The sequence below is a fragment of the Myxine glutinosa genome, chromosome 5 (genome assembly GCF_964187855.1).
Source record: "Myxine glutinosa chromosome 5, kmMyxGlut1.1, whole genome shotgun sequence".
In the NCBI taxonomy this organism is placed as follows: domain Eukaryota; kingdom Metazoa; phylum Chordata; class Myxini; order Myxiniformes; family Myxinidae; genus Myxine; species Myxine glutinosa.
The window spans coordinates 42,351,209-42,377,399 of NC_136265.1; the positions used below are offsets into that span (position 1 = coordinate 42,351,209).

At 46.5% G+C, this 26,191-nt stretch overlaps 1 protein-coding gene across 1 annotated transcript in view; it reads left to right on the forward strand.

The window, feature by feature from the left end:
* The window catches only part of LOC137427627 (transcription factor Sox-6), a 115,779-nt gene that overhangs the window by 49,848 nt on the left and 39,740 nt on the right, over positions 1-26,191 (forward strand). The window contains exon 4 of the mRNA XM_078777963.1: positions 14,710-14,897. Within this exon, the coding sequence (XP_078634089.1) occupies positions 14,710-14,897 (188 nt within the window). The remainder of the gene's footprint in view (positions 1-14,709; positions 14,898-26,191) is intronic.

The following is a 26,191-nucleotide window of genomic DNA, read 5'->3' on the forward strand; positions in this document are numbered from 1 at the left end:
TTCTAAATGTGAGTTTCAGTGAATGAAGGGTTGAGTAAAAACCAAAAAAAACAATCAATTTATCGGGATGCACGCAATTTAAAGGGGAACTACATGTGAGGTTCAAGACTGAGAATGACTAGATGCTATTGTCATTGAGTTACCTCGCTCTTTTTAAAAAATGGGTGGGGGGAAGGGGGTGGGAGTGGGGGGTGGGGGGGGGGGGGAGGAGGTAGGAGGATGGACGGTGCGGCAGGGCGATAAGATCCAAGTCGGGTTTGTGGTCGATAACCGGAATGCCATGTTTGGTTATAAACTGGCACAAAGACATCACTGTGTGTGCTTTGGCATTGTCATGTCGCAGAACCCATTGTTTGTATGTAAATTTGTTTTGGTGACACTGATGGATTGCCAAGCATTAACATTTCAAAAATATCAACGCAAACGCTTCATTCTCAACAGACGGACTTTGAACTATTTTACGGTGCGCTCGTCGTCTGTGTTTAAGAGCAGCGATTAAGCGTCCTGCTCGCTTTATTTGATCCTGAAGATTGTGAAAACAACTGATGTACAGGAAAGCGAGAGCGCGCTACGTGCCCTTTCGAGGAGGCGTTCAAAAAGTTGGACAAACGAGCTGCAGTACCCCAAACTGGTCAAAATAGGCAAACAAAATGTGCATATATATATATATACAGTCACGTGAAAGAGTAAGTACACCCCATGTAAAGTTTTGACTTTTTCAACATATTTCAACATACAGCTATTTGATCTTCATTTCAACAATATTGAAAGATAAAGGTGATATAATATAACAAATATCATGAAACATTTACATTTTGTAGTCCATTGTATAATTTAAATAAACATAAATGCAAATTTTGCATGTGGAAAAAGTAAGTACACCCATGGCTCTAATAGGTGGTATTGCCCCTTTGGCAGAAACAACCTCAAGTAGGCATTTCTTATAACTGTCTACCAGTCTCTGACATCGACTGGGAGAAATTTCTCCCCACTCCTCCATGCAGAATTCTTTCAGCTGTACGATGTTTGAGGGGTTTCTTGCATGCACAGCTCGTTTCAAATCCCCCCACAACATCTCAATGGGATTTAGATCTGGGCTTTGACTTGGCCATTCCAGAACCCTCCATTTCTTTCTTTTCAGCCATTCCTTGGTGGATTTACTGGTATGTTTAGGGTCATTGTCATGTTGCAAGGTCCACCTTCGGTTGAACTTCAACTTTCCGACAGATGGCCTCACATTATCCTCAAGCACCCTCTGGTACAATGAAGAATTTATAGTGGATTCTATGATGGTGAGCTGCCCAGGCCCTGATGCAGCAAAGCTGCCCCAAACCATAATATTTCCACCACCATGCTTTACAGTTGGTATCAGGTTCTTGTGGTCAAATGCTGTCTTTGGTTTTCGCCAAACATGTCTTCTGGTACTGTGACCAAATAGCTCTACCTTTGACTCATCTGTCCAGAGCACATTGTTCCAGAAGTGCTGGGCTTTGCCTAGATGTTCATTGGCAAACTTTAGTCTTGCCCTGATGTTCTTTCTGGACAGCAAATGTTTCCTCCTGGCACACCTCCCATGTAGATCAAATTTGTGCAGCCTCTTTCTAATGGTAGACTCGTGCACTTTGACATCAACAGTGGCAAGAGCTACTTGTAGGTCCTGTGATGACATTCTGGGGTTCTTAGAGACTTCTTTCAGCATCTTGCGGTCTGCTCTCGGGCTGAACTTGCTGGGGCGGCCTGGCCTGAACAAGTTGGCAGTTGTTTGGAATCTTCTCCACTTGTAGATGATCTTCTGGACAGTCGAATGATTGATTTCAAATTGTTTGGAGATCTTTTTAAATCCCTTCCCAGACTCGTAGGCATCTATAACCTTCCTTTTGAAGGCCTCGGAGAGCTCTTTTGATCCAGGCATGGAGACGCCGCACACTTCAACAACAAAGAGCAAACCAAACTAAATGTCTGAGGTTTAAATAAGACAGGTTCCTCCAAAATCCTCTCTAATGATGTTCTAATCATTTGCACCTGAGCTGGTGCACCTGATTCTAATTTTAGGTATTTGAAGTAGTGATGAATGTAGGGGTGTACTTACTTTTTCCACATGTGAAATTTGCATTTATGTTTATTTAAATTATACAATGGACTACAAAATGTAAATGTTTCATGATATTTGTTGTATTATATCACCTTTATCTATCAATATTGTTGAAATGAAGATTGAATAGCTGTATGTTGAAATATGTTGAAAAAGTCAAAACTTTACATGGGGTGTACTTACTTTTTCACGTGACTATATATATATATATATATATATATATATATATATATATATATATATATATATATATATATGTATATATATATATATATATATATGTGTATGTATATGTATATATGCACATTATACAGCCCTTCGTGAGGTTACTTATTTAATTGCATATTTATCCACCACGTCATGGCGCACACAACACCACCATGTAGTAGACAATTGGTCATCGATGTCACAATATAAACCAGTTTTGGCTTTTCCATCCTTTCCATCACAATTTGTATGCCCACTGTTGAATTTAGGGTCCATACCTGCAGACGTCGAATGGAACCTGACGTGTTCAAATTTTGGGAAATGGTGTTTTTGTGAACTTGTTTTACGTGCGGTCCTCCTGGAGTTGTGCAGCTCGAAAGTACACGTGGCATCACTGGAGAACCCACGGGTTCTGTTTGAATTTCCTGGGCGAGGAAGAAGCGGATGAAGTTTAAATTGGCCTGTGTGTGCATTGACCATTGTATGATCCGCCAAACGACTTTGAACGGAAGAGAAGCCGCTTCATCGAAGCCAGGAAACTCGTCTTTGGAGCCCAGTATAAAGAGTTTTGCCAATGACCGTATTTGGTTGATCGAAGGTGTTACCAGTATGGAGAACGTCTCGGGCATCTCGTGTTCACACGAAAAGGTGATGTCGATCTTTTTAAATGTGGAAGGTAGACAACACAACGATTCATCTGTCACAGAAGATTCGAAATGTGCTTCTGCAAAGGAAGGTTCAGATAATATTCACATGACAAACGGAAGTGTTTTTTGTTTTGCAACTGAACAATCCAGAAGTCATGTGGGACAAATAAGGTCCAGTTGCAGCTTGACAGTGAAGAAGAAGCCTTTTTTGAAGAAAAAAATCATCACATAATCAAGACTCACTTTGTATGAAATACAAGTGCATGTATGGCCCACACAACACCAAAATTGATATTCAATTAAACAAATACAAAAGGTTGAAGAAAGGCGAATATGTTATAAGTGTAATTGTGTGCAGAATGGATTTTACTTAAATGAATAACATCCCCGGTGTGTACCCTGGTTTAGAATAGGTACACCGTATCCCTGCGTGTCGTAGGAGGCGACTAAGAGGGTTGGCGTCAGGAAGGGCATCCGGCCATGAAAACATTGCCTCAAAAAGAGAACCATGACAATTACAACTACATATGAGCAGGGTACAGCCCGAAGTGGAGATCGGTTTCTGAGGTTTGGGACATGGAATGTAGGGACAATGACAGGGAGATCAGGAGAAGTGGTGCAAGTATTGATCAGAAGAAGAGTGGACATATGTTGTGTGCAAGAGACGAGATGGAAGGGAAGTGGTGTGAGAATGGTGAAGGGTAGGCAGGGACAGAAATACAAGTTTGTGTGGCAAGGCTGCCCGGAGGGCGTGAATGGTGTTGGTGTCCTGTTTTCTGAGGAGTTTGTAGACAGTGTGGTGAGTGTGACTAGAGTGAGTGATAAGTTGATGATGGTGAAAATGATGATTGGAAAGCTCTTGGTGAACGTCATCACGGGATATGCTCCGCAGGTTGGTCGGAGCGATGAAGAGAAGGACAAGTTCTGGTGTGTGATAGAGAAGCTGATGGAAAACGTGAAAGATGAGGAAGTTGTTGTGGTAGGAGGAGACCTAAATGGACATGTGGGAAGGAGTATGGACGGTTTTGAGGGAGTTCATGGGGGTTACGGATTTGGTGTGAGAAATGGAGAAGGTGAAAGAATTTTTTGGAGTTTGCTGATGGAGCTGATTTGTTGATTTGTAATACTCAGTTCCAGAAAGAGGATAATAAGCTTGTTACATACACGTCAGGTGTGTCGACGACAACCGTTGACTACATGATGGTGCGCAGGCGAGATAGGGGGCACCTCCGGGACACAAAGGTGATCCCGGGGGAGGAGGCTGTTTCACAGCACCACTTGGTTGTCTGCGACATAAGGGTGAAAGGTGCGAGGAGAGCTCGGCAGGTGAAGTACCAACCGAGAATGAAGGTGTGGAGGTTGAGAGAGGTGACAGTAAGGGAGGCATTAAAAGAGAGGCTGAGTAGGGTAGAGGATGATGTCGTTGAGCTTGAAAGTGGTTGGATGTCCATGAAAGATAGTCTGTTGGGAGCCGTTGGTGAGATATGTGGATGGACAAAAGGACCACCGAGGCAGTCGGAAACATGGTGGTGGGATGATGAAGTTGGAAAGAGGATTGACGAGAAGAGGAAGAAGTTCAAGGAGTGGCAGAAGGCGAAGGGTACGGGAACAGAAAAAGCAGAGCATGAAAGTTATAAGGCAGCCAAGAAGGCTGCAAAGAAAGAGGTAGCAAAGACGCAGGAGGCATGTCGGAAAATTTTCGGAGAACGCTTGGATTCGGAAGAGGATCAGTGAGCGGTATTCAGGATTGCAAAGCAGATAGCGAAAGAGAGGTGTGATGGTGATGGGGGTGAGTTGCTTGAAGGATGAAGTGGGACAAATTGTTGTGGACCCAGATGGAATTAAAGGAAGATGGAAAAGATATATGGAAATGCTGTTGAATACAGAGCATGAATGGGATGGCAACATAGAGAGGAACCCAGTTTTATGACCGGCAGAGAAGATAACTGACAAGGAAGTTGAGGAAGCGATAAAAGCAATGAAGAGTATAAAAGCGGGAGGGCCGACGGGAGTTGTGGGAGATATGTTGAAGGCAGCAGGAAGTTGGGGTGTGAAGAGAATGACAGAGATCTGTAATCTGGTGGTGAAAGAAGGCCGCATTCCAGTGGATTGGGAACTGAGTGCCCTCGTCCCTCTATACAAGGGGAAAGGTGACCCTCTGGAGTGTGGCGCGTACCGAGCGATAAAGTTATTGGAGCATGGAATGAAGGTATTGGAAAGGGTGTTGGAGAGGAGGATAAGGAAGAAGGTGAAGATCGACGAAATGCAGTTTGGATTTATGCCAGGAAGAGGAACGACAGACGCGCTCTTTATTGTGAGGCAGTTGCAGGAGAAGTACATGGAGAAGAGGAAGAAGTTGTTTCTTGGGTTTGTTGATCTGGAGAAAGCATTCGATGGGGTTCCACGCGAAGTATTGGCATGGGCATTGAGGAAGTTAGGAGTGGAGGAATGGTTGATCAGAGTAGTGATGGCAATGTACAAATGAGCGCGCACAGCTGTAAGGACGAAGGACGGGAACAGTGGTGAGTTTGAGGTGAAGGTGGGAGTGCATCAGGGGTCGGTACTAAGTCCACTACTATTTGTAGCTGTGATGGAGGTGCTGGCTCAGAACGTAAAGGAGGGTTTACCATGGGAGTTGTTGTATGCAGATGATCTGGTGTTGATTGTGGAAAGTATGGATGGACTGAAGGAAAAGATGAACAAGTGGAAGGAATGCATGGAGACAAAAGGTCTGAAGGTGATGGCAAGTGGTAAAGCATGTGGTGAGGTGGAAAGAACTGGGAAGTGGCCATGTGCTGTGTGCAGGAAGGGTGTCGGAGTGAACTCCATTCAATGTACAATGTGCCCTGAGTGGGTTCATCAAAAATGTAGTGGTCTGAGAGGGTCATTAACCAGTGTGGCAGCTACATTCAAATGTAAGGTGTGCACAGAGGGAGCTGCAGATGGAGGAAATGTTGAGTTGGATCTTGGAGACGGCGTGAAGCTGGAAGGTGTGAATACATTTTGCTACCTCGGAGACATGCTGAATGGAGAAGGTGGATCAGACTCGGCAACGGTTGCTGGAGTGAGATGTGCATGGAAGAAGTTTCGGGATCTGAGTGGCGTGCTGACGAGGAGGGGAGTGTCGTTGAAGCTGAAGGGAAAGGTGTATGCTGCATTTGTGAGAAGTGTTATGATTTATGGGAGCAAGACATGGGTAATGAACGTAGAGCAGCAACGAAGGCTGGAAAGGGTGGAAATGCGAATGGTTCGGTGGATGTGCGGAGTACGGAGTATCGTTGAGAGAGAGGAAGACAAATGATGAATTGCGAAAGATGATGGGAATAGAGCCTGTGATGGATGCTGTGAAGAGGAACAGGTTGATATGGTTTGGTCATGTGTTGAGGAAGGATGAAAGTGACTGGTTGAGAAGAGTGATGGAAATGAATGTAGAAGGAAGTAGAGGATGGGGAAGACCGAGAAAGACTTGGCTAAAGATGGTGGAAGAAGAAATGCGGGCAAGGGAGTTAACAAGGAGAGATGCAGAAAATAGGGCAAAATGGAGAAGATTGTCATGGATACCGCAAGGCTAACCCCCGCTCTAGCAGGGAAAACGGCCTTAAAATGCATGTTGTTGTTGTTGTTTGTATGCATTGACCGCTGCAGTGAATTGCTTCATGGAACCAGACTAGTTTTGGCCCGTTCAATCTGCACACAATGTCACGTGACTGCACGCGCCATACACAGTCACAGGTTTGATTTTTCCTTTTCTTTATTATATCCACCGAGTCGTGCCAATTCCGTAAGCCTTCACGAGCATTGTGCAGTGAAGAGGTGGCATCATTTGTTGTTCTTCATTCACTTCATCATTTTCACACCTTATCTTCACAGCTGGCGAGTATTGCAGTCGTCTTTGTGTGACATGATACTTGCACTTTAGTTTTAACGCTAATCAAAAAGTTTAAAGACCAGATGAAGAAGACCGCATTGTTAAACCCATTCACAAGATGTTTCTAATGTAGAGACAAACCGAAACAAAGAATCTACTGTAGTACAAACCTTGAAGATGTTTACCATCAAAATTTGTCTTCCTTTCACTTACCTGGCTGTCCACACCTTAGTTGCCTCGCCCTCGCCCATGCGGTCTGCGTGGTTTGTACTTCATTGTCAGATCTACTGTCATCTACATACGTGGTTGAGATGTGGCTCTGTCGAATTTGAGGCTCTGCATTTTTAAGCGCTTGGCCCTGTTTCCTCTGGATCTGCTCACCTTCACTCTTTCATTCCTCTTTTTCCCGCCTCTGGAACAAACTCCCCCACTCTCTTCAATCCCACTCATCCCTCCAGGTCTTTAAAACAGCTGTTCACCACCATCTCCTATCTTTCCCCATCCAAAACCTTGATCTTTTCTACCCCCGTTAATTCACCCCAGATCCACTTTTCTGAAATACCGACTTCTTTCCTGGAAGTCCTAGCAGTGTCCATGTGTTTTTGTTTTACCTCTCACACCCCCCACCACCCTTCCTATGCCTCCTGCCCCCAAGCCCTCTCCCTCCCACAGATCTCCTGATGTTCCTGTTCTCAAATATTGTACTTGTGTGCTTCCCCCTCTCTCCCCATCTTGTCACCCGCTCCGTTTATTTCGTCTTTTTTGTCCCTTTGTTCATTTTGTCATTAATGTTAGCTCTTACACGAGCCTCGATCATGTATACAAAAAAAAAAAAAAAATCTCAAGTTACTCGTACGCTCTTTCTACTTTCACACTTTACCAATACGTACTCCGTTTGCGTCGAACATTGGCAGGCATTCCAGTGAGGGAAATTTTTGGGTTAGTATTTGCTTCAAGAATACCGACCTTTCAATACTCACCGGGCATGCGGTCACCTATGCTGAGAGTTCTAAAGAAAACCTCGATCCGGTGTTTGTGCCACATCCGGCATTGCTTGGTGACGTCCTTTTATAATTGCGTAAGTACCTCCTGGTGTGTCCGTCTTTCAGAAACAAGGGTTACGGTCTCAATGATTCATCACGTGATCACTGTGCACAACAAAGGCATTGTTCTCCCACTGGTTTAACGTTTTAGTCTCGTCCTCATTTGTGTGTGTTTATGTGTTTGTGTGTAAGTGGAATCAAGAGATCCGATTTGCTGAAAACCTTGGCTTGTTCAAGAGGAATTTATGACGTGCCCTTTGCCTGGATTTTGTTCCTTTAGTTCGACGTCTCTGCTTTAAACAATTGTTTCTCCTTTGAGATAATACTGTTACTGGAACTTTGCCAGGGCAGCACAGGCAATTGTCGAGCGTGTTGGGCGTTGCCTGTTCTTTTGTGGAAATGTAAACAATGACGTCTGCTGCAACGTTTGGACCGAAACCTCAAATACAACTCCGGCATTGTACCCAACGAAAAGCGTTCGCTATTTTGTATTGAGACTTCTTTGCTCGTCTTTCTTTTATCGGTGGCTGACGTTTGTAATCTTTTATTTTATGGACATGGACAAAAAAGCATTAATTTGTGGGAAGAATAGTGGATCTGTGTGGAAGGATGGGAACAATTGCGGTCGTTTATGATGCCCCATTGAAGGGAAGAGACCGATTGAACAATTTCAAGAATGTTTTCCACCTTGTATTATATATATTTATATGCACTCTAAATTGTGCCCGTTTGTTCCTTCTCCCCCCGCCAAATTATTCTTATTCTTTACTATAATTTGGTATTTGATGCCTAGTTATCCTTAAGAGATTTTGGTTTGCCTACGGAACTTCTCTCGCTCTCTCGCTTTCTTCTGGCCTTTTTCTCTTCCTCTGTAGTTCCTTCTCTCTGGGAGATGGAGACACAAATAGACAAAGGTTCAGGCAGAGAACAAAGGGTTGTTTGTGAGCCAGCGAGCTGAGGCAGAGAAAAGGCTTTTGTGTCCGGCCCACACCCCAGCCTCACCTCATGCCCAGATCCCACCACAGTTCTGGGCTCTGCTCCAGCTCCGGCCATTGTCATTTATTGTGCTAACAGCGGCAGAAAACCTCTCCGCTTTCATGCACGCTCACTCGCTCTTTAATTGCCGTCACTTTTTCAATTGCACCTTTTCATTTACTTTTCTTTTCTTTTTTTGACTTGCTTCTCATATACCTTTTGACTTTCCTCCTTGTATTATCCTCTTGGTTGTCATTCACTGCCTTACTTTTCCGTTGTTCTTTTTTTTCTTTCACCTTCCTGCCATCAGTTGCCTCCTTCGCTCATTCTCTTTTTTGTTTGTTTTGTTCTGACCTGGTTTGGATTTTCTCTACTTCTTTGTTCTCTTTGCGCTGGCAGGATAGCTTAGAGGCACGCACACCCACCTCTAAGCTTTCTGGCCTGGGTTCAAATCCCGACCCAGACTATAAACTGTAATCCTGATGTCTCTCTCGCAGGCAGGGTGATTCATCAATATGTGTGCCGTCCCTCAGATGGACGTTAAACTGGGTGTCCCGTCTGTCGGCATTAGCCAGTTGGTGGCAGAGATGGTGTCTTTGGTGTCCTTCGCGGTGACTGCGTGTCACTCCGGCATGCCTGAACAAATTACAAATTCCTGCGCAAACCTACTCGCTTAAACGCCGGGCCGGGTCAGCTGGTTCGTGAAAGACTTGGGCCAACGACTTACCCCAGTCAATCCCACAAGAAAGTGGGAATAATTGTGGTCATTAAAAGGAAGAAAGAATGAAAGCAATTGTTCTCGAGTCTTTCATTGAGCAAGTATTTTAAAGTTGTTCCTTCCTTACCCCCTGCCTCTTCTTCCCACTCCTTTTCATGTTTTATTCATTTAATTACACTCTCACTACCCTCTTGATTTATCCTCACTTGATTCTTGAGAATAAAATATTCTGTAACTTGAACTCCTTGATTTGTTAATTAGCTAGGCCCAAGGCAAACTGTCCATGGCACATCAAGTTTGTAATCTCACATTGTTATAAGATTTCATTGATCCATTTGTGGCTTTGTTGGTCGATGGTCTTTGGGAAAGCCATAATTTAGCCCAATACAGTAATAAATGAGCCCCAGCCTATAGGAATAAGCAATAGAGGAAGTTGAAAAGTGCATGGTAATACACAGGTTTGTGATGCCAAGGATTCCAATATGTTGCGTAAATCTAAGTTGTAACCAGTTTGGCTTGCTCGCCATTTTGAACTACTTTTGGTGAATATGCAGATGTGTTCATGAAGTCAGTTTTTGACATGGGTGCAGCATTTGACAGGATTGATGTAACTTTTGACAGATACCAGCAGGATTCTATCAAGACCGGCACCAGAATGAAACGAACACATGGCATTCGGCCCATACGCACGGTAATAGAAAATGAATCTGTTCCTCTACCGGACAAATGGTCCAACTTTCTGTCGCTTGGAGAGAATAAAGCTAATTTGGCAGAGTTTCTTTCTGAGCAGCTCATGGCACATGCTTCTTCTCTTGTATCCAAAACACTTGTAGTGGCTGGAGGATTCAAGGAGATAAGAGATTTGAAATCTTCAGATCCAGGGATGGACATATCGCTCTTACAGGCTACACATGAGGAGGCGGATACACACCTTATTCTGCACTGCAGTCACACCAATGCCGAAACAGTTGTGGTTTCAGCACGTGACACTGATGTGCTTGTCTTGCTAATTGCACATTTCGATAAGATGCAATGCACTCAGCTGTGGATGAAGGCAGTGACTTCTAAGAAGCCTAAATACATTCCCATCCACAATATCCACCAGGGACTACCCTCTCGTCAGGTGGAAGCCTTGCTCTCATTTTACGCCATTGCGGGCTGTCACAGCTTGCGGGCCATAGTAAGAAGGCAGCCTGGAAAGTATTCCAGAAAGACAGTCAACTTTTGACAGACCTAGGTACAGGAGATGCCACGGAGGATGTAATCAAAGCTGCGGAGAAGTTTGTATGCCGCTTGTACAAGCTGCCTGATAATGTTGACACCTGTGACGAGGCACGTGTCGTGCTTTTCTGCAAGGGTCGGTCGCAGGAAGCACTTCCACCAACATCTGATGCAGTGAAACTACACATTAGACGTGCACATTATCAGGCCTTAATATGGAAGCAAGCAAGCATCTTTACACCAGCACTCCCTCAAGTAACTGACACAGGTTGGACACATGCCGATGGACACTTGGTGTCAAAGTTAATGACACTTCCTCCTATTCCTAAGATGTGCCGTGAGATTGTCACATGCAGCTGCACCACAGCCTGTCAAAGCAACAACTACGACTGCAGGAAAGGGAAGCTACCTTGCACTGGAGGATACGTATGTGCATATGGACAAGAAGAATGCAGAAACAGAAGAGACTAGGACTTAGAGTAAAAATGAATACCAAAGCAATGAGTGGATGGACAGAAAGGAGGAACAATTAATAATGATTTTGTGTGCTTATTTCAAGAAATAGTAATACAAAACACCCTACTGTACTACAGAACAAAGAAAGGTGTTGGTTTTCCGGAACAACTGTTTCCAATATTGATCTTTTGTATCTAAAACTCCATGTCGGAAAATGAGGGGTATTGCACAGGTAAAGCACTGCTAAAGTAAATTTCAGCTACTTTCCAGCTAGATCCCGGGTACCGGGTGCAAGATACCATTCTGGTGTAGGTTAAGTGTTGATTTGATGGACAATGGGTAGATTTTAATTATCATTGACACATAGCAATCAACCGATGATCTCTCTGAAGCATTGCTAAAGTTTAAACCAAATCATACCGCGCGCGGTACCCCAAATTTCCCCGAATGGACACGTCCAAATTCACCTTCATCTGCCAGGATCGCTGGAATCTACTTTAACAGGCAGCAAGTGCTTAATTAATGTATGTACTGATTCACGTCATACTAATTTATCATAAAACTTTCAATTCAAGATGGCAGGCAAACCAAACTGGTTACAACTTACGTGGAAGCTTTTTTTTTTTTTCTTGGGAAACTTTGGTATTACAGACGTAGGTATTGTCATCATTTTAAACACAAGTGTTATTTATGCCTATGTGCTGATTAATGCATTCGGTGAATAATGGCGGCCATCTTGGAATTCAAGATGGCAGATAAACCAAACTAGATACAACTTAGGTGACAACATATTTGGAATCCTTGTTATCACAAACATCGGTATTGCCACAATTTAAAACTTCAATAATGCTTAGAAGCCGAGTTATAAGGCAAAAGGATGGAAAAAATGGCGGCCATTTTGTTTTTTCCAAATTTGAGGGTCAAAATCTCAAAATTCAGCCTGGCAAACAATTTTTTTGAATTCAGCACCCTCAAATTATCCTAAAAAACTTGTTTGCCCGCTTTTAACATGAAATGCCTACAACATTCAATTTTTCTCAAATCTGGACCTGTCGACACACTCGACTAACTCAACACACCTAATCACCTCCACTCAACACACCTAATTTTGTAGATTCCTTGGGGAAATTGTGGTGTGTGGTAGTTTCTTTAACGGCCCCAATTATTCCCACATTCTTCCAGGGTTCGCCCGAGAGGGAAGTTTGGTCCGAGTCTTTTTAATAACCGGCTGGCCAGGCCTGACGTTGGACTGATGACCGTGACTTAAACAGGAATTTATTTGTTCAGCGATAACTCCTCATCTACTCGTGACTAATGTAATGCTGTGGGCTCTTTTACGTCCCTCGGTTAATGCTATCAAACTGAACACCTGACTTGATGTCCAACTGAGGGAGGACGTGTGCCCGGCCTGTGAAACACTAATTTAACTTTGTCATCGGTTTAGGGAATTAATCCTCACTTTAGGCTGTGTCTGTCGCTCTGTCAGTCTGTGAGGAATTTTGCCAATGTAGGTGTGTGATCCTGCCTCTGTCTGTGTGCGACTCTGCCTCGGTCTGCGTGCGACTCTGCCTCGGTCTACGTGCGACTCTGCCTCGGTCTACGTGCGACTCTGCCTCGGTCTACGTGCGACTCTGCCTCGGTCTGCGTGCGACTCTGCCTCGGTCTGCGTGCGACTCTGCCTCGGTCTGCGTGCGACTCTGCCTCGGTCTGCGTGCGACTCTGCCTCGGTCTGCGTGCGACTCTGCCTCGGTCTGCGTGCGACTCTGCCTCGGTCTGCGTGCGACTCTGCCTCGGTCTGCGTGCGACTCTGCCTCGGTCTGCGTGCGACTCTGCCTCGGTCTGCGTGCGACTCTGCCTCGGTCTGCGTGCGACTCTGCCTCGGTCTGCGTGCGGCTCTGCCTCGGTCTGCGTGCGGCTCTGCCTCGGTCTGCGTGCGGCTCTGCCTCGGTCTGCGTGCGACTCTGCTTCGGTCTGCGTGCGACTCTGCCTCGGTCTGCGTGCGACTCTGCCTCGGTCTGCGTGCGACTCTGCCTCGGTCTGCGTGCGACTCTGCCTCGGTCTGCGTGCGACTCTGCCTCGGTCTGCGTGCGACTCTGCCTCGGTCTGCGTGCGGCTCTGCCTCGGTCTGCGTGCGGCTCTGCCTCGGTCTGCGTGCGGCTCTGCCTCGGTCTGCGTGCGGCTCTGCCTCGGTCTGCGTGCGGCTCTGCCTCGGTCTGCGTGCGACTCTGCCTCGGTCTGCGTGCGACTCTGCCTCGGTCTGCGTGCGACTCTGCCTCGGTCTGCGTGCGACTCTGCCTCTGTCGGCGTGCGACTCTGCCTCTGTCGGCGTGCGACTCTGCCTCTGTCGGCGTGCGACTCTGCCTCTGTCGGCGTGCGACTCTGCCTCTGTCGGCGTGCGACTCTGCCTCTGTCGGCGTGCGACTCTGCCTCTGTCGGCGTGCGACTCTGCCTCTGTCGGCGTGCGACTCTGCCTCTGTCGGCGTGCGACTCTGCCTCTGTCGGCGTGCGACTCTGCCTCTGTCGGCGTGCGACTCTGCCTCTGTCGGCGTGCGACTCTGCCTCTGTCGGCGTGCGACTCTGCCTCTGTCGGCGTGCGACTCTGCCTCTGTCTGCGTGCGACTCTGCCTCTGTCTGCGTGCGACTCTGCCTCTGGCTGCGTGTGACTCTGCCTCTGTCTGTGTGTGACTCTGCTTCTATGTGTGTGTGATTCTGGCTTTCTGAATGTGTGACTGGCTGGATCTGGCATCTTTGATTGCAAACATGTGGACACAACTCAGATTATGCATATTCTGGGACTAAAGGGTGGAATCTGTGTGTGTGTGTGTGTGTGTGTGTGTGTTTATGTGTGTGTTTATTTTTGTGTTTGTGTTTGTGTAGTGTTGTGTTGGTTTGTTTTAAAACGAAATACATTTCAGTAACTCTAAGTCATTGGTAAATTCACACGCCTGTAAGCTGTCCAGCCTGGGTTTGAATCCCGGTCCACTTATTATAAACTGTCATTCCGGTGTTTCACAGGCATGGTGATTCATTGTGTTGCCGTCCCTCGGATGGACGTAAATTGGGCGTTCTGTCTGGCGGCATTAGTTGGAGGGCGTTAAAGATCCCACGGCGTCCTTTGTAAGGAGTAGATGAGCTATCACTGGCATCCTGAAAAAAAAATACGAATTCCTGCCCTAACCTACAGGAGGCACTGGATCAGTGGCACAGCCAGGTTCTCAGTAATGAGGCAACCTGCAGCCACAGGCTGTAAATGAAATGAATGAATCATTGGAGATATATTGGTTTTGTGCTTGTTTTTCTCATTTTATTTATTCTTTCAACACATTTGCCGCTTTTATCAACACTAACTTTGGTGTTACGGTATTTAAAAAAAATAAATCCAACACTTATCTTTTATTCTTAATATACTCGTAGTTTAAATTTGCTGTTTGCCGTTAAAAATTTTTTTTTAACTAACCCTCTCTTTTTGTTTGTCTGTTAAGATGAGGAGGGCCTAGTGGATAAGGAGATCCTTGTGGACAAGGAAAGCCGCCTGGTGTCGGTACTATCCCAGCTTTCTGCACTGCGGGAGCAGTTGCTCTCCGCCCATGAGGAGCAGAAGCGTTTGGCGGCGTCTCAGATCGAGAAGCAAAGGCAGCAGATGGAGCTCGCACGGCAGCAACAGGAACAGGTGTGATTACAGACGTAGTGGATGGAAAACCTTTCTAAGGTGTAATTGGCCGAGGCATGACCTGTAAGGACCCAAAACAGATAAGGGTTAGGGAGGTTGAATTTGATGATCTGATTCTTGAACACAAGGTATCCTACAAGTCGCAGTTGACAGTTGCAGCAGTTGTAAACTAGGGAAAGCTCCAATAGAGCGAGGTGGCCAGCCTTACTCAGGTGCGTGGTATTTTGCCACGGTACCAGCTCAAACCTAATACATCAGGAGATCCTTCACTTCCACATTTCCACATTCAGACAATCGGACAGGCGAGTAACAAAATGCTATCTGGCATATTTGAGGTTACAATTTTCAATTTCCTTTTTGAATTAGCTCTCCCTGGTCTTTTTGTTTTCTGAAAATAAATAAATATCGAAAACCACTTACGCCTTCCACCAAACACTTCACCTGTGTGCTCCGTGATTTCAGTACGTGCAGAGCCGCAACACTAACAAGAGAATGCCACGACTTCCACTGCAGGGGTTGTAAGGTTTTCTTTAGAAATGATTTCAAAACAAGATGTACCCACTGGGTCGAAGGGAACTCACCCACGCACGTTTGAGCCTCGATTGAAGCAGTAGACGCTGATGAAGTGATGTTAAATAATAGGCGTTTCGTGGCCACCGATGGAAAAACGAAACACCACTGATGTGTTACGAACCTTTTGTCGCGAATAAACCAAAATTTTGCACAAACTGTTGACACGACGAGTACGTTTTCAATGGAAATTACATGCGTCTAATGTTTATTCAGCAATGTACCATCCCAGCTGCTTTCTGCCTCGTCGCTGCTCCCTGCATGGTTATGCTCCATCACCATCCCACATGCTCTAATCACATTCTGAAGCTTGGGATAACTTTGCCATCCCCTCCCCTCATTTATATTCTCCCTCCACTACATTACTCCTCCTGATTTAATGTGCTTTTCGGGCAAAAATGGCCAGCTGGCTGGATCGGGGGTGGTTGTAATTATAGGGAATGCAATTAACCTGCAACCAAAGATTTCGTCCGATTGAGCCGTCGGGATGCCCATTGTTCTTTTGTATCGAGGTTGTATAAACGTGGTTCTGCCAGATAAGGTTTTGGGTGCAATTTTGCGTAAATAACTTGGACTGAAATGTTCGTACAATTTTCATCCTTCGACGAGACTTTCAATGTGGATGCCAATTAAATCCATACTGATGGGGTGGGAAGAGGTTGGGGTGGTGAGGTTCGACGGGGAGGGGAGGGAGATGTTGCGTTGCAGTTTCCCATTTTGAAACCTCATCGAGTAGAACTGGAAATTGAAAACAGGACCTGACAGCTTCGAGCTCATATCTGCATTTGAGATGATCAATACGTGTATGTTACAGCAAGGCGATGATACCCCTTCATAGCATAAAAACCACCTTTAGAGGCCATTTTTCCCCGCAAAGCAGGGGTTGGCCTTTTTCGGGAACCGTGGTTGTTGTTGTTTTTTGGTCCCCTTTTTGAAGCAATGTTTTACGGCCGGATGCCCTTCCTGCCGCCAACCCTTTTTGCCGCCTTTAACGACAAACAGGGAATTACCAGTGAACTGGTACTCAATTAGCCGACCTCGGAAGGATGACAGGCTGAGTCAACCCCCCTGGCGTTAATTCAGCGATCGACCGGGATTCGAACCCAGCATCCTAGGATCCTAAGCCGGCACCCTAGCCGCTAGCCCAACACCAGGGCAACACCAACCCTTCATAGCATAACATGAGCTAAATTGACAACTCATGGTTGTTTGTCCGTGCTTTATCCTTCTTTTTTTTTTCATGCTGAGCATCAAACAAGGAAGCAGCACGTACCATTTTTTAAATCTTAGGTACAAGTCAACCGTGGTTCAAACCGTCGACCTCCCAGACTCAGAGCGGAAGCTTTAACCACTATTCCCCAGACTTCTTGAGTCTGTTGCCCCTCCTCCCTTCCGCTCCCTTCTCGCCAGTTTATCTTTTTCAACAAATTTAGTGTCTGATATTATAGGTGGTTGAGTGTTCATCGATTTCTATTCATTTCTTTCTATTTCTGATTTTGTATTGCATCTCTCTAGCTATGGCTCCCCCTTCTGGCATTTCATAGTTTATTTTGGCTATGGCAACCCTTCAGTTGTGCTACATATCTTTATTTTTAAGCGGTGAAACCGCTTCAATATTTGGCTAAGTCCGTCCGTCAAAAATGAAGAAGAACCTTTCTAACCCACCGTGTTTAATTCTGAAGGGTTCCAAAGGGTAATTCTAATGGCTTTCATTCGTTTTGAGGCTTCACCCATCTCATCTATCTATAATTCCAGTAATCTCTGTGTGTGTGTGTGTGTGTGTGTGTGTGTGTGTATGTGTGTATGTCTGTGTGTTTGTCTGTGACCGCTGTTTCTCGACAACCACGGGTCCGATATACTTGAAACTTGCCAGGTATATTGCTGGGGACCCGAGGATGTGCCTTTTCAAGGTTTGAAATTAATCGGACAAGTAGTTACCGAGCTATGGCGATTTAGCCGTTCGCCGTTCGCTTTGGCGTTGCGAATGGACCAAACCATTTCATGTAAATAGAGGGGGGGGGGGGGGGGTTCTGTGGTCGTTACTGGCTTTGCGAATGGACCAAACCATTTCATGTAAATAGAGGGGGGGGTTCTGTGGTCGTTGCGAATGGACCAAACCATTTCATGTAAATAGAGGGGGGGGATTGTCACCGTACTCGCAAGCCGTTCGCTTTGGCTTTGCGAATGGACCAAACCATTTCATGTAAATAGAGGGGGGGGATATAATTTTAGATATATATATAGTACGGGCATGCCCTAGTATTAAAAATGACAAACTGAGCCACTTCCAATGACGATGAGTATTCGGACACAGGTGCGATTTTTATTTTGTACTCTACTTTTAATATATCTAATTTCTCAAAAAGATGCGAACACGTTCTGTGCTGGAAAGAATAAATAAATGCTGCTTTTTGACCTTCCCCCTATATGTTTTGGAACAGCTTTTTCTGATTTTAGAGGAGCTCATCATGAACCAAGTTGGATTTTGGTTTGGTTTAGGGTCCCCAGATAGCCAATGATGCCACACTGGACTCTGACTACATACCCTTCTGGCTGTACCGACGGTCCGCCATGTTCGGTCATTGGCTACGGTTTGGGATAACGATTAGTTTCACGTTTCAACAAAATAAGCAGTACTGAAGCTGCTGTTGTGTTTTTGTGTTGTGCGTGCCTGCCATCGAGCACAATACAAAAGGGCTCTGTAATCTGCATTGTGCTCTGTGACCATTTATATAGAGAATGATGGGACACAGATGTCAGAACTCACCATGGTCTATTTCACTTGTGTTACAAAGTTTACTTTTTATTTTTTAAGCAAAACCATTCTGCGTAGAAAAAGCAGAAATAGCGGTTACATATTGTTATGTGGAATGCGGAGGTGGGATCCATGGCTAGAATGTGGCAAGAATAGGTTGGGCCGTGCTTGAGTAGATGTGACTTGTGCCTGTATTCACTAAAAGTCAGTATGTAATACGTGCACTGACAGGGGGCAGAGATTGTAACCTTGGAGCAGAATAGGGTAAGGTTGTATCATGCACAACCTCCCGTACAGACGAGGCCAGGTGGAGGACTTGTAGGCCCTGTTTTGAATAATTGTGGCAATTTATGAAGAGGATTTGCAAAGAAACATCTTCCTGGCTTCTTGTCTTCCCTCGGGCAAGTAACTGCCATTTTTGGTTAGCATTTTGAACGATCCTTGGGACTGTGAATTGCTAAATGAACGCAGTGTGAATTTGGAGATCGTTTGGTCATACGCGAGGGTCAAAAGACCACTCGGCGTGGTGGGAGACGTCAGTGCAACTCGTGGACGCGACAATATTTTAAGCTTTCAACATGTAAACGTTTGGCCTTACATAATTGTCCGATTGTCCATAAACAGTGCATTCAGAAAGTATTCAGACCCCTTCACTTTTTTCACATTTTGTTATGTCGCAGCCTTATGCTGAAATCGTTTAAATTCATTTTTTCCCTCATCAATCTACACTCAATACCCCATAATGACAGAGAGAAAACAGGATTTTAGAAAGTTTTGCAAATTTATTAAAAATAAAAAACTGAAATATCACATTTACATAAGTATTCACACCCTTTGCTATGACACTTGAAATTTAGCTCAGGTCCCTCCCATTTCTCTTGATCATCTTTGAGATGTTTCCACACCTTGATTGGAGTCCACCTGTGGTAAATTCAATTGATTGGACATTATTTGGAAAGGCACACACCTGTCTATATAAGGTCTCACAGCTGACAATGCATATCAGAGCAAAAACCAAGCCATGAGGTCGAAGGAACTGCCTGCAGAGCTCAGAGACAGGATTGTGTCGAGGCACAGATCTGGGGAAGCCTACAAAAAAATTTCTGCTGCATTGAAGGTTCCCAAGAGCACAGTGGCCTCCATAATTCTTAAATGGAAGAAGTTTGGAACAACCAGGACTCTTCCTGGAGCTGGCCGCCCGGCCAAACTGAGCAATCGGGGGAGAAGGGCCTTGGTAAGAGAGGTGACCAAGAACCCGATGGTCACTCTGGCTGAGCTCCAGAGATCCTGTGTGGAGATGGGAGAAACTTCCAGAAGGACAACCATCACTGCAACACTCCACCGATCTGGGCTTTATGGCAGAGTGGCCAGACGGAAACCAAACAGTTCAATCAGTAAAAAAAAGGATCAAATTTGTCGTTCATCAAATTATTTTTCGAAACAAAAAGCAACTTTCTTTTCATCTCCAAAAAACAGCCGGCGCTGTTCAGTTGGTGTGTGTGTAAACCACCGCTTTTATGGAGAACAATGGGAGAGAGGATGCGACCAGATCGATTCCACGATTGAGCGGGGTTTGTTGCAAGGAGAAAAGTGGGAGGATCGGAACAAACGGCACGGATTTAAGTTAAAAAGTGGAATTGAAACGAGTGGGGCAGGAACTTTATTTGTTTGTCTTTACTTAGTAGTATGTACTGTATGTGGAGTGAGTGGTGCTTGTAATGACAGTTGATCATTTCAAAAGAGCATTTAAATATAAATATATACAGGTTTAATTGGCTGGGTGAGTAAGCAGGTAGAAGTACGGAGTGAGGGCGTGGGGGTGAGGAGGGAGCTGGTGCTAATTCTTCTCATTCTTTAAAGCCGCAATTATTCCCACCTTGTGAAGTCGGCCAGGGTGGGCGATTGTGGAACCTGCTGACCAGGCCTGATGTTCAACTAAGAGATTTGGATGGGAATTTGTAATTTGATCAGGGAGCCAGCGATAACTTGCCTACTCTTTGGAATCTTTAACATCCACCGATGACCATTGATTGCAGACTGCTCCTCTGGCTTAACGCTTTTCTGATGGACAGCACATACATTGATTTGTCGCCCTGCACATGAAATACTATGGAGACGGTTTACATCTCGGTCGAGATATGTAACCCAGGATAGCAGCTCGAAGGCAGGCACGCAAACCTCTAGGTTCTAGGCTACCTTTCAGCCCAATGAAGATAGTGCTCACTGACGTACACGCACACACACACACACACACACACACACACACACACACACACAGTCATATGTAAAGTATTGTGCAAGTGTCTGGGAGATGTGATTGTTTGGGTGAACATGTGATTCAATACTTCTCCAAAATACCTCTCAAAACACCTCACTGCACTTGACGGACTGGTGTTGACGGACTTGACGGACACCTCACTTAAATCCTGGGGACAGGAATACTGTACTGTAAAGGGTGCAACTTGTAATACCCTCTGCCATGTGAAGGTGGCGCTACACAATAAACATTTACATGGAGAAGTTGTGTCCCTCTACCACCGTCTCTCCCCCTTGCCCCCACCCACAATCAAGCAAACCCTCACCCCCCAAAACACTCCTATATGCTAATTGGGGTCATGCTGAACCTATGTAGCAAGTCTGGATGTAATCAGGCACACACACCAAATGTGTGTGTGGAAGGGGAGGGGAGGGGGGGAGGCGATGGGAGGTGGGGAAGAGGAAGGGTAGGGGGGAAGAGGAAGGGTAGGGGGGAAGAGGAAGGGGAGGGGGGAAGAGGAAGGGGGGGGGGAGAGGAAGGGGGGACGGGGACGAGGAAGGGGATGGGGGAAGGGGGAGGCAGGAGGGGAAGGCAAGTGGCTCACATTTCTGAGTGAATGTGGCTCACGTTTCTGGGTTAAGTGTGATGCCGATCAGGAAGAAGAAGAAGCCGTACTACCAAATTCGTACACTTCCGGAATTGTTTGATTTATTTATGCGAATGTCTGGTAATTGTTTTGTATTTATTTATGCGAATGTGTACTTGTATATAACTGTCATTCATTTAAAAAGGCTTCAGCATTATCGAGCAAATGTTTTTTGTTTTTTTGTTTTTTTTTAACTCTAAAAAAACGAACTTTCTTTTTTCAAAAAAAAATTTTGTTTGCCTAGAACACTCCCAGGCACTCACTGCTGAACCTTTGAAAGTTTGATGAAGATCCGTTCAGCCATCTCTGAATAAAACGCGGACACACAGACAACTCGCGTTTATATATATATTGTGAGAAACCACCGGTGAAACCACCTGTTCTCACCCAGATTTGGTGCCCCGCCCACCGCGTGACGTGGCCTCCTTTGAGCCTCACGCGATTGGTGGAGGGTCAGAGAGCGCGGTCGCCATCTTATGCAACGGACGCGACTCTCGAAGGCTCCGAGTGGGAAATAGATAAAGGGATTTCCCTTAATCTTCACGACAGCCGCGTTGGGCTGATCGTTTACCGTTCTGTATTTTACGAGTGAGTAACTCCGGAAGAGAACGAGTGATTCCCGGATCTCGTGGATTGGAACCGTGAGTCAGATATTGCCTGCGTCGTGTTGGAGCTGCTGGCCGACCGTTCCTGCAGGCCTTGTGCGGTGTATTCCACTCTGTTACCCTCCGAGTCCCGGAGATCGTCGATTGGAACCGCGAGTGATCTTGCCTGCGTCCTGTTTGGAGCTTCTGGGGCCGACAGTTCCTGCAGGCTTTGTGCAGTGTATTCCATTCTGTTACCATTTATGGTTTTTGTGATCGAGCCAATAAAGCATCGTGCCTTACCCCTAGAAGGCCGATTAAAACACAATTGTGTTTATTGAGTTCTCTCTGTCCACTCCGTGGACTACTTGAAGCCCGGACATTAACGTCCGTATTCCGTGCTGGGAACCATTTCACAGCCGGGATCGCGACAAATGGGTTGCTCGTCCTAGGATCTTTCAAGTGAGAGACATTCGAATTGAGACGGGAATTCGGCATCTGCATCTTCTCTGCATCTTCTCACCAGCGGACGCCGTCTTGGAGGAACTTTCTCGCCGTAGGACGCTGTCTTGGGTGGTGCTTCACTGCAGAATAAGTGAGCCTCGGATCCCTCCAAACAACCGACAAAAAAAAAAAAAAAAAACGTGAGTATTTGTACGTGGTATTTTTCTCATTGGCAATTTGATGTGCGGGTGATATTGTGTAGTTCGTGTCGTATTTCCCCAACAGAGCGTTGTGTTTGAGCGTTGTGTTTTGTGCCTTGTCTTATGATAACTCGTAGCCAAGCTATGTCGACCAGAGAAGTGAGAGTTCAACCTGATCATGTTGACAGTCACGTGGGTGGCGATGTGAGCGACGCAAGCAGCCTTGACCCGGTCACTCAACCCGAGATGTTAGGAAGCGATTCCATCATGACTAAATGCATGCGTTCGCCCTTCTGGACCGGGCTGACTCCGGTTCAACAACTTGACATGTATAACAGGGAGAATGACAGGGCAGAGGCAGAGCGTGCGGCAGCAGAGAGAGAGCGTGAGAGAGAGAGAGAGCGTGCGGCAGCAGCAGAGGCAGAGCGTGCTGCGGCAGCAGAGAGAGAGCATGCGGCAGCAGAGAGAGAGCGTGAGAGAGAGAGAGAGCGTGCGGCAGCAGCAGAGGCAGCAGCAGAAGCTGAACACGTCAGAGAGCATGAGTTGCGAATGTTGACTGAACGACCGCGGGCAGAGGGGTCTGCTGCAAGAGTCCCGGAAACTGTTCATGTTCGTTTGCCGGACTGGACGGGAGACACGAAGCCAGAAGCGTATCTGGAGATGGCGGAGAAGTTGTTGGCTGCCGGTGGCATTGATGAGAGCTTGTGGGTCGGCCATCTTGTGAGCCATCTATCTGAGAAGGCGAGGGAGGTATATGCGAGGATGGCAACCGAGGACGCAAACAAATACAGGGCATTGAAGGCCGAGATTTTGAACGCCTATGCGGTGTCCGCGTGTATTTATAGGAGAAATTTTTTCAGCTGGACTCGTGAGTCCAGTCAAACCTATGAGGAACATTCGCGGGCCTTGTTGGAACAGCTGCAGAGATGGTTCAAGGGGAGCAAGGTTGAGTTACCTCAAGCGGTTGCGGAACTCCTGGTGCGTTACCGTATCGATCAACAGCTTCCGCCTGACTTAGCATTGTTTCTTGTCGACAAAGACACTGTTTCCTTGGCAGACTGCGTCAACCTTATTGATAAACATGTTTTGGCGTGCAAAATGCTGCAAGTCACGCAGTCGCGTCGTAAGACGGAGGAGTCTGCGATCAAGACCGCCCCCCGTCTGCCCGGCGGCTGGATCGAGGGGAGGGGTTCTCCGATGCCCTCCACTGGTGGCGGTCGCGAGCCGCAGACCAGGGCAGGGCCCTGGTGCGATTTCTGCAAACGCGTGGGGCACGGTGAAAACCGCTGCTTCTCTAATCCCGCTAGTCCGGCCTACCGAGGCAACCCTCCTGTTAAGTCGGAGGGAGATCAGTGGAGCTCATCCGCCGGGCCCTCGCACACGACGGTGGCATCGGTGACCGAGGTCACTGCCACCGAGGCTAATTCCATTCATCCACTGTACCAGGATTATTCAGGGACAGCCTTAGTGGGTGGCCCTGATTCGATGCTGAAGTTTGAGGCCCAATACCTTCGGGATACTGGGGCGACACGGTGTGTTCTCCGGGCGGGGGTAGTTCCGGCCTCTCAGATGCGTTATACCGGCGAGTATACCCTCCTTCGGGGCATTGACCGGGTTCTTGGCCGGTATCCCCTTGCCCTCCTCGAGGTCCGGAGTGACATTTTTAAGGGTCCAGTGACCTGTGTGGTGGTACCCTACTACCCGATACCCGGGGTCTCCTTGCTGATTGGCAATGATGCCATGGCCAGGGAGGAGTCATTGACTCTGACCTGTGGGGGGGTCACTAGATCCCAGAGTAAACAGGCGGAGAGAGTGGCGGAGTCAGACATATCTTCACTCTGGCCCGAGGAGCCTAGCGCCTCGACTCCAGTTCCCGACGGTGACGTTGCGTCAGCTGAAGTCCACCCGAGCCTCCCGTCAAGCCACCCTCAGGTGCCGTGCTCCTCAGGGACCGCTCCCGCCATGTCGCGATTCAGCAGGAACGCTAATGCTAAGGTATATGTGGGAAACCTGGGCAATGGAGCAGCGAAAGCCGAGCTAGGGAGGGTCTTCGAACATTACGGACCACTCCGCAACGTATGGGTTGCTCGAAACCCACCTGGATTTGCGGTTGTTGAGTTTGAAGAGCCACGAGATGCTGAAGATTCGGTCAGAGCCCTTGATGGAAGGTTAATTTGCGGATCGCGTGTGTGCGTCGAGATGTCGAATGGCATGTCGCGGCGGCCTCGTTTCAGACGCCCTTTGGTCCGCAGGCCTTTCGACCCGAACGATCGATGTTACCAGTGCGGTGAAAGGGGTCATTACGCATATGACTGTTGTTCTCGACACCGGAGGAGTACCCGCCGCTCTAGGTCTCGGCCCGTTTCCTTCCTGTCAACGCTTCCCCCAACTTGAGTTTGGCCCCCTTGCCTCTCTATTGTGCTTTGTGTGAAGTGTAACTCTTGTAGGGTAGATATTAATGTGGTGTATGGTGTTAAAATTTGTGTGTGAAAAAAAAAAACCAAACTGGTTCATTGTTAACCTGTTAATGCCTGTTAATTGCCTGTGCGTTAATAATTGCGTTATTGTTGCGCTATTGCGTTGCGTTGTATTGTTGCGTTGTTGCGTTATTGTTGTTAATAAGTGTTAATAATTGTTAATTGCGTTAATTGCCTGTTAGCGATTACCGCCATCATCTTGCCATGTGATTTGCACCTACTACAAATACTGGTTTTAAAAACGCCGTCTATTCGACGGGGTTTTTACTTAGGGGGGGAGGACTGTGAGAAACCACCGGTGAAACCACCTGTTCTCACCCAGATTTGGTGCCCCGCCCACCGCGTGACGTGGCCTCCTTTGAGCCTCACGCGATTGGTGGAGGGTCAGAGAGCGCGGTCGCCATCTTATGCAACGGACGCGACTCTCGAAGGCTCCGAGTGGGAAATAGATAAAGGGATTTCCCTTAATCTTCACGACAGCCGCGTTGGGCTGATCGTTTACCGTTCTGTATTTTACGAGTGAGTAACTCCGGAAGAGAACGAGTGATTCCCGGATCTCGTGGATTGGAACCGTGAGTCAGATATTGCCTGCGTCGTGTTGGAGCTGCTGGCCGACCGTTCCTGCAGGCCTTGTGCGGTGTATTCCACTCTGTTACCCTCCGAGTCCCGGAGATCGTCGATTGGAACCGCGAGTGATCTTGCCTGCGTCCTGTTTGGAGCTTCTGGGGCCGACAGTTCCTGCAGGCTTTGTGCAGTGTATTCCATTCTGTTACCATTTATGGTTTTTGTGATCGAGCCAATAAAGCATCGTGCCTTACCCCTAGAAGGCCGATTAAAACACAATTGTGTTTATTGAGTTCTCTCTGTCCACTCCGTGGACTACTTGAAGCCCGGACATTAACGTCCGTATTCCGTGCTGGGAACCATTTCACAGCCGGGATCGCGACAATATATAAATCGGGATTTAAATTTAATTCAAAAATTGATCCAGACGTCTATTCTCTTTCAAACATTCAAACCGACAGAGGTAGTTAGTTATTTATCACAGCATCTGTAGAATTTTCACCCTTTTACTCAACTCCGTTTCGCTGTTGTTTGGTGGAGCAAAAAGTCAACTGAGCCTTATAGATATTTAGATTATCATGTACTAGTAATATACACTTTCCACAAAGAAAATTTGCAGGAAACATTTTGTCGAATTTTGTACAGTAAATAACAACAAACCATTAAAGTAATCAACAACAGTTACATGAATGCAACTTTCAAGAAACCACAATAAAAGTTGCAAACTTGTTAATACTGTATGTGAAATTAGTTTCCATCAGACTGTTCCCTTGTTTGAAAGTCTAAGTGGGTTCAGG